The 12351-nt window shown below is 39.5% G+C and overlaps 1 protein-coding gene across 1 annotated transcript in view; it reads right to left on the bottom strand.

Moving 5' to 3' along the window:
• GPC6 (glypican 6) overlaps window positions 1–12351 on the bottom strand; it is a 551499-nt gene that overhangs the window by 101615 nt on the left and 437533 nt on the right. The window contains exon 6 of the mRNA XM_075199893.1: window positions 3452–3595. Within this exon, the coding sequence (XP_075055994.1) occupies window positions 3452–3595 (144 nt within the window). The remainder of the gene's footprint in view (window positions 1–3451; window positions 3596–12351) is intronic.

Genomic DNA, 12351 nt, shown 5'->3' with positions numbered 1-12351 from the left:
ATAACAAACAGCAATGATGTGCTATTACATACAGAGACCACTCAGATATTAACTGAACAATGAATGGGTTATGGCACATTATTTCTCTTTGAACTATGTTATTTTATAACCCTCATTATGGACGATTTACTATCAACGGTGCAATAAATTCACAAGTGCAGTAACCTATAGCAACCAATTAGAAATTATGTTTCATCAAGCTAATGTAGGTTAGTCTACTGAAAGTGATTGGTTGCTGCGGGTTACGGCACATGTGTAGTAAATAAACAAAGGGGCCCCTTATGTGGGGGTAATTTTCCGCTCTCAGGAAGGCGCTATTTGCACCTACACATACAGCTTTGATATGTTTTAGCTGAATGAATGAACAGATGTTCAGTTTTTGTTCTAATTTCGGCCCTGGAGTCAATAAATCCAATACACAGCTGTTCTTATTATTTATCTGCAGGTGGATGTTGAAGATTTATTTTAAACATTATAGAAAACTGTCCTTGTTTGCAAAGATTTATTTACACCAAACATTGTCTAGTAAACATACAGCTGTTGTTTTTAATGACATAGCACCATGGTGAACATTAGTGATTATTTCTGCTAATAGCTGCTGTACATTACAAAGGAAGCGCAAGAAATATGCATCTGTTTTCTAAGTATGAAAGAAAATGTAATATGTTAACAAATTTGATATCATTACAACAAGTTTGATGTTGTTCAAAACCATTGTTTATATTTCAGCACGTTTATGGATGTTGCCATAATATATTAATTAATCACATAACCTGAAATACCAGGTGGCCACACATGGGACCAGGGACAGGAACATAGTTCAGCACGGCCACACATCTCTTTGGCCGAAGTGGATGAGATTTAGAAATTTGGAATTTGGGCCAAGTGCACATATCCCTCTGGCTTATGCTGGGCACTGTCAGTGCAGCTGGAAGATGGCTACACAAGCGTCATTTTCAGGTCACACTTTCCCACATGCCTGAAAGTTATTTGATTGATCTACATCAGATTATTAATAGGTATCACGCTTATTTTGTGGGTGCAGTGGGTCAATTGCCTGATATTATGTTATGAAACGCATGCCATTAAAATTTCAGGAACTAAAGATACTTGGGACATAGTTGTGATTGTGGGAAGGATAGTTTGCTACACAACAAACTTCTTGACAGTACATCTATCGATGGGCAATGCCACTTTTAGCCTTCAGGAGATGGGGTAAACCAGAACAGTAAAGACATATTTGTGAATGCTTTTTATAAAAGGCAAATTGGTTTTTAGATTTAGTTGCCCTTTACTCTATAATATTTTCTCTATACGATTCATCTTTCTTCAGTTGCTTAATTTAAGATTTAATAAACTATTACATTTTAAAAAAGAATAATTCATCAATTTCTCTTTGGCATACCATTTGTTTGATTTTGACTATATATATATATATATTGCTAATTTAGGTCTATTAATCTCATACATGCAGTGTTATGCTTATAAATGAGGAAGCACTGGGATAACTAGAGGCCCATGGTACAAATTGGATCACATGAAACCATTAGTGTTGCCTAGGGATCTGTTTGCTAAGGGAATTACTGCCCTTCAAAACTAGGGAAGCACATTGCACTTGTGTATTGTGGATAAATCGTCCCTGAACACTTTGCAAATGATACTGCAGCCAAAAAGCAAATGGCATGGTTCCTGGTCCTAACATCAATCTCCAGATTATCACAGTAAGATACACTGTAGTTGTAACCCCTTTAGTTATGGTAGCTATGTTACTGCTAGTACAATCTAGTCTTTAGTCCACATTATGATAAGTAACGCCTCACCAAATAATTATCTCTTAAATGCTTGGAGTTATTCACTCTTCTGGTCATGTTCCTTACAAAAATATTGGTAACAACATTTTTTTGCTTGAAAATCATTTTGTGCTACAAATTTTTCTATCAAGAGTCTTTTTTTTTTCCTAGCTATATAATTTTACTTCTAGCACCAAAGCTATACTCTTTCTTGATTTGTGTGCATTGGTGCATTGTATTGTTGATGGAATGAGAGAAAAGAATTCAAAAAATAGATTAAATTTTTTTTAGTATGTCTCAAAGTAAATTTATGAAGAATGTAGTATTTGCATTTGGAAGTTCAATGGGAAAGGTAATCACTGCACAGATAAGTTATCTGACGAAAACTGTCTTTATTCTAAGCAAGATTGTAGAAATATACATTCTGTTTTATTATTGGCTGGCACAGTACTGGCATTTTTACAGTGGATTGCAACAAGGCTCTATTAGAGTTTATGCGGCTCTAGGCAAATGTGAGTAATGATATCCTACAGGGCATTGAAAATGGCTTTGCGGTTCTTTGTGTTTAATCTCTTAAAAGGGAAATAAAAGCATTCAGCCCAGTTAAATTAAACTTTTCCCTAACCTAGCTCGTATTATAATTTGAAAAAGTAAAAAGACTAAACAGCAACTATATTATCCATCAAATCGCCTAATGCTGGGTGATTTCATAATGCTTCTGTATGCTGCTGCTTTAAGAAACACATTGCATTGTGTCAAGAGGGCCTGAGTCATTAAGGAGAGCAAAGCATAAAAAAGGAGTAACTTTGCACCTAGACAAAACCATGTTGCATTGAAGGGGGAGGTAATTTTAAAATGTGATGGCAGATTTATAGTTGGGGTAGGACATGTCCTAGATCAACTTTACATTTCAGTGTAAAAATAAAGCTATCAAGTATTTGTGTGCTACATGAAACCAACAGCCAGTATTTAGCTTATGTGCAAAATAATAAACTAATGTGCACCCCTTGCATTGCAACAATTTTTGTCCAGGATCAAACTTATTCCTTTTTTTTTTGCTTTGCACTCCTTAATGACTCAGGCCCAAGAGTGTTTCCCAAAGTGCAATATTGAAAATTCAGTTTGAGAGAATGTTATTGTGCATGTTAGTTGTATGAAAAGAATGCAGCACATGCAGAATTTGCTTTATGAATCAAATTACTATGTTAAATTACTTAAATCATTGAATTGACAGCACCTGTAGTCTTAGCAGCACTAACTGTCAATGATATTAAAACTGGAAGGACACAAACATATAGTGTTGATGTCTCATTTGTACCACGTTAGCTTTTCCCACTGCACAACACGTCTTTTTGCTCTTCTACTAGCAGCATAACCCGCTCTAGAGGTTTTCAGATTGTGAATTCTCCCGGCAGCATAGGATGATGACATCATTATATAGCGCTAACAAAGGTTCTATTTTCAGAGAGCTGCTCATAGAAGAAGTGGAAATGCAGTCAAAATAGGTCCCCAACATGAATTACGGACTCAGTAGCTCTGCCTGTCAGTGGTGTCAGCATCCCCCCACCTACTCCCCACACTTACTTAAGACTAATTTGTGAAGCTTATTATTATGATTCTAACAGATATCTTAATAAAAATAAATAAAAAAAATGACATACCAGTCTATCCATGCTTGTGTCAGTAGCAGTTGTTGGTCTCTCGTGTAAACTATAAGGTTTATAATGCATGTTATACCTTCCCGAAAACGATCTCAAAGTCCTTGATGAATGAAGGGATTTGGGCTGACCACACCCAAGAAATACCTGAAGAAAATATAAAAAAAAAAATAAAGATTGCACATCATCCACTTATTCCATCACCAGTCTCTCCCTTAGTTGAACTTATCACAAGCCCTCCCTAGCACTCACCCTATTGCCAACCACTTTGTACTGATCATGCAGCCAGCCCTCCTACACATATCTGTTTGTCAGATCCCTTGCACTGATCATACAGAACACCCTCCTTGCACATATCCCATTGTCAGTCCTCTTATAGTGATCATAGAGCCAGCCCTCCGTCCCCTTGCACTGATCATACAGATTGCCCTCCTTGCACATATCCCATCACCAGTCCTCTTACACTGATCATACAGGACGCCCTCCTTGCACATAACTCATTGTCAGTCCTCTTACACTGATCATACAGGATGCCTTCCTTACACATTGTCAGTCCTCTTACACTGATCATACAGGACGCCTTCCTTACACATTGTCAGTCCTCTTACACTGATCATACAGGACGCCCTCCTTACACATTGTCAGTCCTCTTACACTGATCATACAGGACGCCCTCCTTGCACATAACTCATTGTCAGTCCTCTTACACTGATCATACAGGATGCCTTCCTTACACATTGTCAGTCCTCTTACACTGATCATACAGGACGCCTTCCTTACACATTGTCAGTCCTCTTACACTGATCATACAGGACGCCCTCCTTACACATTGTCAGTCCTCTTACACTGATCATACAGGATGCCTTCCTTACACATTGTCAGTCCTCTTACACTGATCATACAGGACGCCTTCCTTACACATTGTCAGTCCTCTTACACTGATCATACAGGACGCCCTCCTTACACATTGTCAGTCCTCTTACACTGATCATACAGGACGCCCTCCTTGCACATAACTCATTGTCAGTCCTCTTACACTGATCATACAGGATGCCTTCCTTACACATTGTCAGTCCTCTTACACTGATCATACAGGACGCCTTCCTTACACATTGTCAGTCCTCTTACACTGATCATACAGGACGCCCTCCTTACACATTGTCAGTCCTCTTACACTGATCATACAGAACGCCCTCCTTGCACATAACTCATTGTCAGTCCTCTTACACTGATCATACAGGACACCCTCCTTACACATTGTCAGTCCTCTTACACTGATCATACAGGACGCCTTCCTTACACATTGTCAGTCCTCTTACACTGATCATACAGGACGACCCTCCTTGCACATAACCCATTGTCAGTCCTCTTACAATGATCATACAGGACACCCTCCTTACACATTGTCAGTCCTCTTGCACTGATCATACAGGACGCCCTCCTTACACATTGTCAGTCCTCTTGCACTGATCATACAGGACGCCCTCCTTGCACATAACCCATTGTCAGTCCTCTTACACTGATCATACAGGACGCCCTCCTTACACATTGTCAGTCCTCTTGCACTGATCATACAGGACGCCCTCCTTGCACATATCCCATTGTCAGTATTCTTACACTGATCATACAGGACACCCTCCTTACACATTGTCAGTCCTCTTGCACTGATCATACAGGACGCCCTCCTTACACATATCCCATTGTCAGTCCTCTTACACTGATCATACAGGATGCCCTCCTTACACATTGTCAGTCCTCTTACTCTGATCATACAGAACACCCTCATTACACATAACCCAATGTCAGTCCTCTTACACTGATCATACAGAACACCCTCATTACACATAACCCAATGTCAGTCCTCTTACACTGATCATACAGAACACCCTCATTACACATAACCCAATGTCAGTCCTCTTACACTGATCATACAGAACAACCTCATTACACATAACCCATTGTCAGTTCTCTTGCACTGATCAAACAGTGAACCCATTGCCAATCCCACTTTGCACTAGTTACTCATTATCTGCTGCACACATAGCAATAGGATTAGAGGACGTCAATTATTTTTATAATTCACTAAGGTTAAAAAAAAAAAGATTTTAATAATGGGTTCAAACCATGTTTACATATAATACTTTACTGCTGGAAATAAAAAATAAAAGTTAGTAAGGTTAAACCATGAAAAAAATAAGCATAACATTAAGAGTATGTTACATTTCATTATAAGTTACAATTTTTTATCAGCCCTGGTAGTGGTGCATAAGGAGACAGTCAGTAAATCAGTCAATACCATGTTTAGTATAATTTAATAGAGAAAGATATAATAACAGAAGGATGTGTAAAATAATCAGATAATCAAGAATGAGATTTAATTATTGGTTTACATGGTGTTTCATGCCTAGATTCTTCCTCATCACATGATAGAATCCAGTAACAGAGCCACATATGCAATACAGGAGAAACAGAGATGATGAAGTGTCAGTATTCCAACTCCCTAAATTATTGCCAGGTAAGTCACTAAGGAAGTCTAACACATTTCAATTGTGTAGTTTAGTAGTTTGGGAAATTAATTTGCAAGATGATATGGATGGTAAGATACTAACATTCTAGTATAGATAAGTCATAACTATTGATCATTGCAGAGGAATTATAAATATCAATGGTTATGACTTATTTATACTACAGGTGGTTCTCCAGCTGTTGTAGAACTACAAGTTCCAGCACACTGATCACAGAATACATTCACTCCTCTTCTTACAGCTGTGTTAATTTCCCACTAGTTTGTAAGCTACATTCAGGGGTGGGCTGGCACGGGGACATGAGGGCATATGCCCCCCGGGTTGGTCACAAAAAAGTGTATTTTGGGCCGGTGGAGCAAGTCTCTAGTCCTTGGTGGCTGACCCTCCTCCGGGACCAGCCACCTTCTATATTGGCTGCGGATCCTTCTGATTCGTCCCACTGCCTCCCTGTCCTATGCTTAGCCTATCAGCGGTGTCACATGGGAGGTGCACCATGTGATAGGTGCTGTCCCATGTGTGAAGTGCAGCAGACAGCGTGCGGCGCGGATGGAACAAGGTAAGTGTGTGGGGGGATGTTAAAATTGAGTGTGTGTGTGTGTGTGTGTGTGTGAGTGTGTGTTATGTTACTATAGAGTGAGTGTGTGTGTTATGTTACTATAGAGTGAGTGTGTCTGTGTTATTTTACTATAGAGTGAGTGTGTGGGCACAGTATATTAATATAGAAAGTATGTGTGAGCACAATATATTAGAGTAGAGAGTGTGTATGTGTGTGTGTGTGGGCACAGTATATTAATATAGAATGTGTAAGTGTGTGGGCTCAGTATTTTAATGTAGAGTGTGTGTGGGAACAGTATGTTAATGTAGAGGATGTGTGTGTGGGCACAGTGTGTTAATGTAGAGTGTGTGTGTGGGCATAGTATTTTAATATAAAGTGTGTGTTTGGGCACAGTATGTTAATATACAGTGTTTGTGTATGTGGGCACAGTATATTAATATGTGAGGGAAGGGGATCTTAATATAGTGTGGGAGGTAGGCTATTTAATGGCGGAGTGCAGGTGAAGGGTAATTATTTAATGGATGCTATTTTAGTTGTGAGGTGATGGTGGGGCAATTTATTTTAATAGTGGGGCCTATTAATTTAGGGTGAGGTGAAAGGACCTTTAATTTAATGCTGCGGTGGTTTGGGGCTATTAATTGAATATATGGCTGATTTTTTTGCAGGAGGGCTATTTATTAAATGTGAATATGAATTATTTGATGCCGGGGATGATTTTGAGAAATGGTTCTATTTATTAAACGTAAATGCTATTTAATTTTTTGCTGGGGCTATTGTTGGGGCTGATTGGACGGAAATAGGTCTATTTATTGAATGTGTTTGCTATTATTTTAATGTCAGGGCTGGTTGGGGAGAAATAGATCTATTTGGCAAATGTGAATACTATTATTTTAATGTGGTGGATGCAGGGAGGCCTAATTATAAAAGGTGGGTGCTACTGATTTAACACAATGGCTGGTTGCAGTTTTCTAAATCTCATGTACCCATTATTATCCAAATAGGGCATTCAACATTCCAAGATCAAAACAAGCAGCAATTGAGATAAAGATACCAGCAGCCACAGATAGTGAATTTGTCTAAAATGATAACCATGTTATATCATAGGGCTCCCTTTCCAAAATGGCCCGGGCCCCCCAAAGTCTTAATCCAGCTCTGGGCCAGAGTGTCAGATTAACACCTAGTGCTCTGCTCCTCCTCCCAGTACCACCCACTCTAGGGTCTTAGTCCAGCTCTGGGCCAGAGTGTCAGATTGACACCTAGTGCTCTGCTCCTCCTCCCAGTACCACCCACTCTAGGGTCTTAGTCCAGCTCTGGGCCAGAGTGTCAGATTGACACCTAGTGCTCTGCTTCTCCTCCCAGTACCACCCACTCTAGGGTCTTAGTCCAGCTCAGGGCCAGGGTGTCAGATTGACACCTAGTGCTCTGCCCCTCCTCCCAGTACCACCCACTCTAGGGTCTTAGTCCAGCTCAAGGCCAAGGTGTCAGATTGACACCTAGTGCTCTGCTCCTCCTCCCAGTACCACCCCTCATATTATTTGCTTTAGGTTAACCCTAAAACAAATAATAACCCTATTAGTATATGGGGCCAAGCAAAAGCAAGCCTTTTGCTGGCAAAAACATCAGATTTTTAAAGCAAACATGCTTTTTGCATTTTGATAAATCCCATTATAATCAGAAGGTATGTGGTTAAAAAAACCAAATCGTGCTGTAGGGATAAGGAACATATGAAATAAAATGCAATATAAAGTGAGGTTTGTTTTTTGTTGTATTATTTTTATTGTTTTAGATTTACCATTTATAATAATAAAGTATCGCTGGATTAAGCAACACTAAATTAGCCTCTTTTTATATTGATAAATATATATTGTGTCGAAAAACACCCTTTAAGGATGGGCCGCTACTTATGGGCCAGTGTTGTGTGCTTGCCCACCGGGCTAAAGTCTGCCAGCCAGCCCCTGGTTACATTGTGTGCAGGACCTTCCCTACCCCTTGTTTTCACATCTGCATTTATTTTATCTACCTTGTACGTCCCTGTTTTATTTGTGCACTGTTTCCCACTGGCTCCGTGGGGCACTGTGGAGCCTTACAAATCAAATACAATATACATCCCCATGCTACTCACCAAACACTCCAAAGTTATCTACATAAATCTCCCCAAGTTCCAAACTACTGACTATACATAATATCCAAAACAAGAAACTTTATTGGACATGAACTCAACAAGGTATTGAAATTGCAGCACAGGCACAAGGATTGACATATATATTAATTTCATGCATAAAGGTTCAGTAAAAAAACAAACAAAATGTTTATTGTAATTTTCATACACATGACCTGACCTTTACCTAGACTTCCTACACACTTTGCAACCCTCCTGCACCTGTCATTGGTGGTGAATGGTGTGATAACACTGCACAGAATTTATACATTCTGTATGAATGTATGAAGAGAGCAAATTTGGCTGCAGGAATTGAGACACGGAGGGACAATGATGAGTTATATTGCCCATACCTCTATTCTAGGTAACACAAGGACTAGACTGAGGACTGATGACTTGGGAAAGCCACGACACTAAGCTGAATTCAATGTCTTGATCTTAGAACCATCAGGACCAATCAGGACAAGACTTGTGGCATACAGCATTATCTTATCAAAAAATGCTATTGCCAGGAAAAAAACACACACACACCACATTATTACATATTATTACAACCACCCACCTGTATTGTAAAACTTGTGGGAATGGATCCCTGAACTATTGAGGTATTTCAATATCAGTGTAATGCTATCAACATGAAATAGCAGGAACACACACATCAGTTAATCATGATACATTAGATAAGGCATTGCTCTTCCAATACTCCAGGGTCTAGTGTGTATGTTCGTTAGCTTAAATCCATTTTTCATCTTTCTTTATGTCTCTGGCAGAGGTAGAACTTGTTGGAGTTATCCATTAGAAGATGCATGTTTTACTGTCTACTATGTCTCTTTACCACCACTGCTGTATTGGTCTGTAGCCCCTCAATGCGCAATACAAGAATCATGTCAGTTTCTGTTGGACAATTTTATTAATGGTCTGTTTGCGACCACAGGACAATCATTATTTGGGTGATATTTATATTCTTGATAAAGTCATGGCAACGTCATGTGTATAAAGCCCAGCAATGATACCTTCCATGATACACTCATGCCTGCACCTCTGATGTCCACTACCATGCAATGATCAAATTTGCTTAAATCTTTAGTCTTGCCCATTCTCCCTCTGAATCGTTACCAAATAAACTATCCACTAAGTATTTTACACAATATTATTTTCAATCACAGTAGTTTGAAAAGAAAAAAGATGAAAAATGTAGAAAATCCAATTAGGGGTCTATTTATGACCCTTTATATTTTCTGCACATTAATTACAACTTCTTATTGCATTGATGAGATATGATATAACATGCGTATTTATTAAAATTGTTCAGCTGGGACATAGGCTCCGATAGTCTGTAGTAAAGGGATCACCAGCGTCGTAACAAGGGCAGTTGGTGCACAGAATTATGTGGACTGAGGTGTTCTACAATAATTAGTCTATTGCATGATATTTCTGATATCTCCTGCAATAGACTTTTTTTAAATAGCCTTTTATCTTTATTTTGCCTAAACCATGCAGAAACAGAGTTTACCGAATGATTTAAAGCAGTGGTGTCCAACCTTTTAGCTTCCCTTGGCCACATTGGAAGACGGCGAGTTGGCTTGGGCTGCACATAAAATACACTAACGATAGCTGTTCATCCAAAAAACCATAGAAAACATAGTTAACATATATATATGAGAAAAAAGTGATATTATATATATATATATAGGACGCCGACGCGCGTTTCGCTTGTGTCTGCTTTCTCTCAGGCAAGAGAGAAAGCAGACACAAGCGAAATGCACGTCGGCGTCCTCGCTGTCTGCACCATCATCTTATATAAACTGGCAGCTTTATTACCATTGTGATACTCCGATATACCCAGAATTAGTCGGAGATATCACTTAGGCAGATAGCAATACACCTGACATAGTTTATGGATCCTTTAGATAGTCATCCTGCTATAAAAATATATAACCGACCTGTTTATAAATAGATCTATGTAAAATATCGAATAAATAAGAGATTGAACTAACAGGAGGCTATAAAGACTACTATAGAGTATCCAGATTAGAATAAAACCATACATACAATATATATCTGGATAAACCATATTAATGATACAGGTGTCCAATGACTATATATAAGACTCTGTAAAATACAGAATAGGTGTTTTGACTATTATATCTGCAAAAGCATAAGTCCGAGATTTAATAAAGAAGATAATTGGTGCACACGGCAATTGATTTTAATTTATTTTATATTTCGCTTATTTTAACCAACCTTGAATAAAAGTTATATTTTAATATTAAAGAAGCCAGTGCACCTAACACAAACTTTCTTTCTTTCTTGCTTGATAAAGATTGGTGGTAGTTAGGCTGCATACAGATGAGGTGTCAGTCCTAATTGACTTGACCTTTAGCAAAGTGCTGCTTGCAGTAAGTGGAAAAGAAGCTGGTATCAGTGCACTGCCGCCTGTTGCCTGTAGCTGGTATTGCAGCGGATCCTCCTAACATATAGCAATTGTCAGTGTTCATGGTGCACTGCCACTAGTCATCTATAGCTGGTATTGCTGTGGATCCTCACAGTCACTTTAAAGTACGGATTATTAATACATTTAGACCATCACCTTATTTAATTGCACTTTTTATATTTTCACCTAAAATATTGCACTTTGGAGCCTCATTTATATCTTAAATAACCCTATACCAGAAAGCGGACATCTGGGCTACCTTTAATATTATATTGGTATTTTTCTTTACATTCATTTATATAGACATATTAAACCAATGCATGTCTGCTATGAAAATGCACCTACATTGTACAAATGGAATATCACTGAAAGTAATGGCCAATGTATGATGTGAGGTGGGATCTTTCTGGGTCTTTTGCATGATTAAAAAGGCTCTGCGGTCACTTGCTAAAATGGCAATGCCTCCAAAAACTTCCTCTTTTGCAGAGCCGTAACTAGGGTGGTGCGGGCGGTGCGGTCGCCCCAAGCGCAAGCCCGAGGGGGCGCAGCAGCCGCCCGCTACCTTCCCCTCTGTGGCACAAAGTAAAAAAAATAAAATATAAAAAAAATAAAATAAAAAAATATTGGGGCACCCCCCCCGCCCGCGACTCATGCAGGGGGGGTGCCGCGAGTCGGGGGAGGGGGGGTCGGTTGCCTTGAGTCGGGGGAGGGGGGGTTGGGTGCTGCGAGTCGGGGGAGGGGCTAGTGTGGTGGCTGGTCAAACAATGATCACACTGTCTGTCAGACAGTGTGTATAAAGTTATTTGTCAGGACCCGCCCCCTCCCCTTCCAGGATGCTGTGCTCCGCTCCACCCCCCCTCTGAAAAGAAAGTGAGGAGCGGCCATTGCTGAGCAGAAAGAGTGAGTCCCCTGCATCTACTGCTGACTGCTATGCTGACCATCCAGGAGGGAAGAAAAATAGGTAAGTAAATGTTGTATTGTAATTAAAATATATATTTAAAAAAAAAATAGGAAATAGGGTGCTCCATCCAGGGAGGGAGTGTAGTGGGGAAGCAAAAGCTATGGGGGCAGGGGACATGAAAATGTATAATGATTATTTTTTGGTATTGTATTTTTTTGTATTTTGCATTTATGTATTCTCCCCTGTCCCTCTCATCTACCCCACCTGTGCCACCTTCTCCCCAGTCCCTCTCATCTACCCCACCTGTGCCACCTTCTCCCCAGTCCCTC

The sequence above is a fragment of the Mixophyes fleayi genome, chromosome 2 (genome assembly GCF_038048845.1).
Source record: "Mixophyes fleayi isolate aMixFle1 chromosome 2, aMixFle1.hap1, whole genome shotgun sequence".
Lineage (NCBI taxonomy): Eukaryota > Metazoa > Chordata > Amphibia > Anura > Limnodynastidae > Mixophyes > Mixophyes fleayi.
This window is presented reverse-complemented; position numbering and strand designations above follow the sequence as displayed.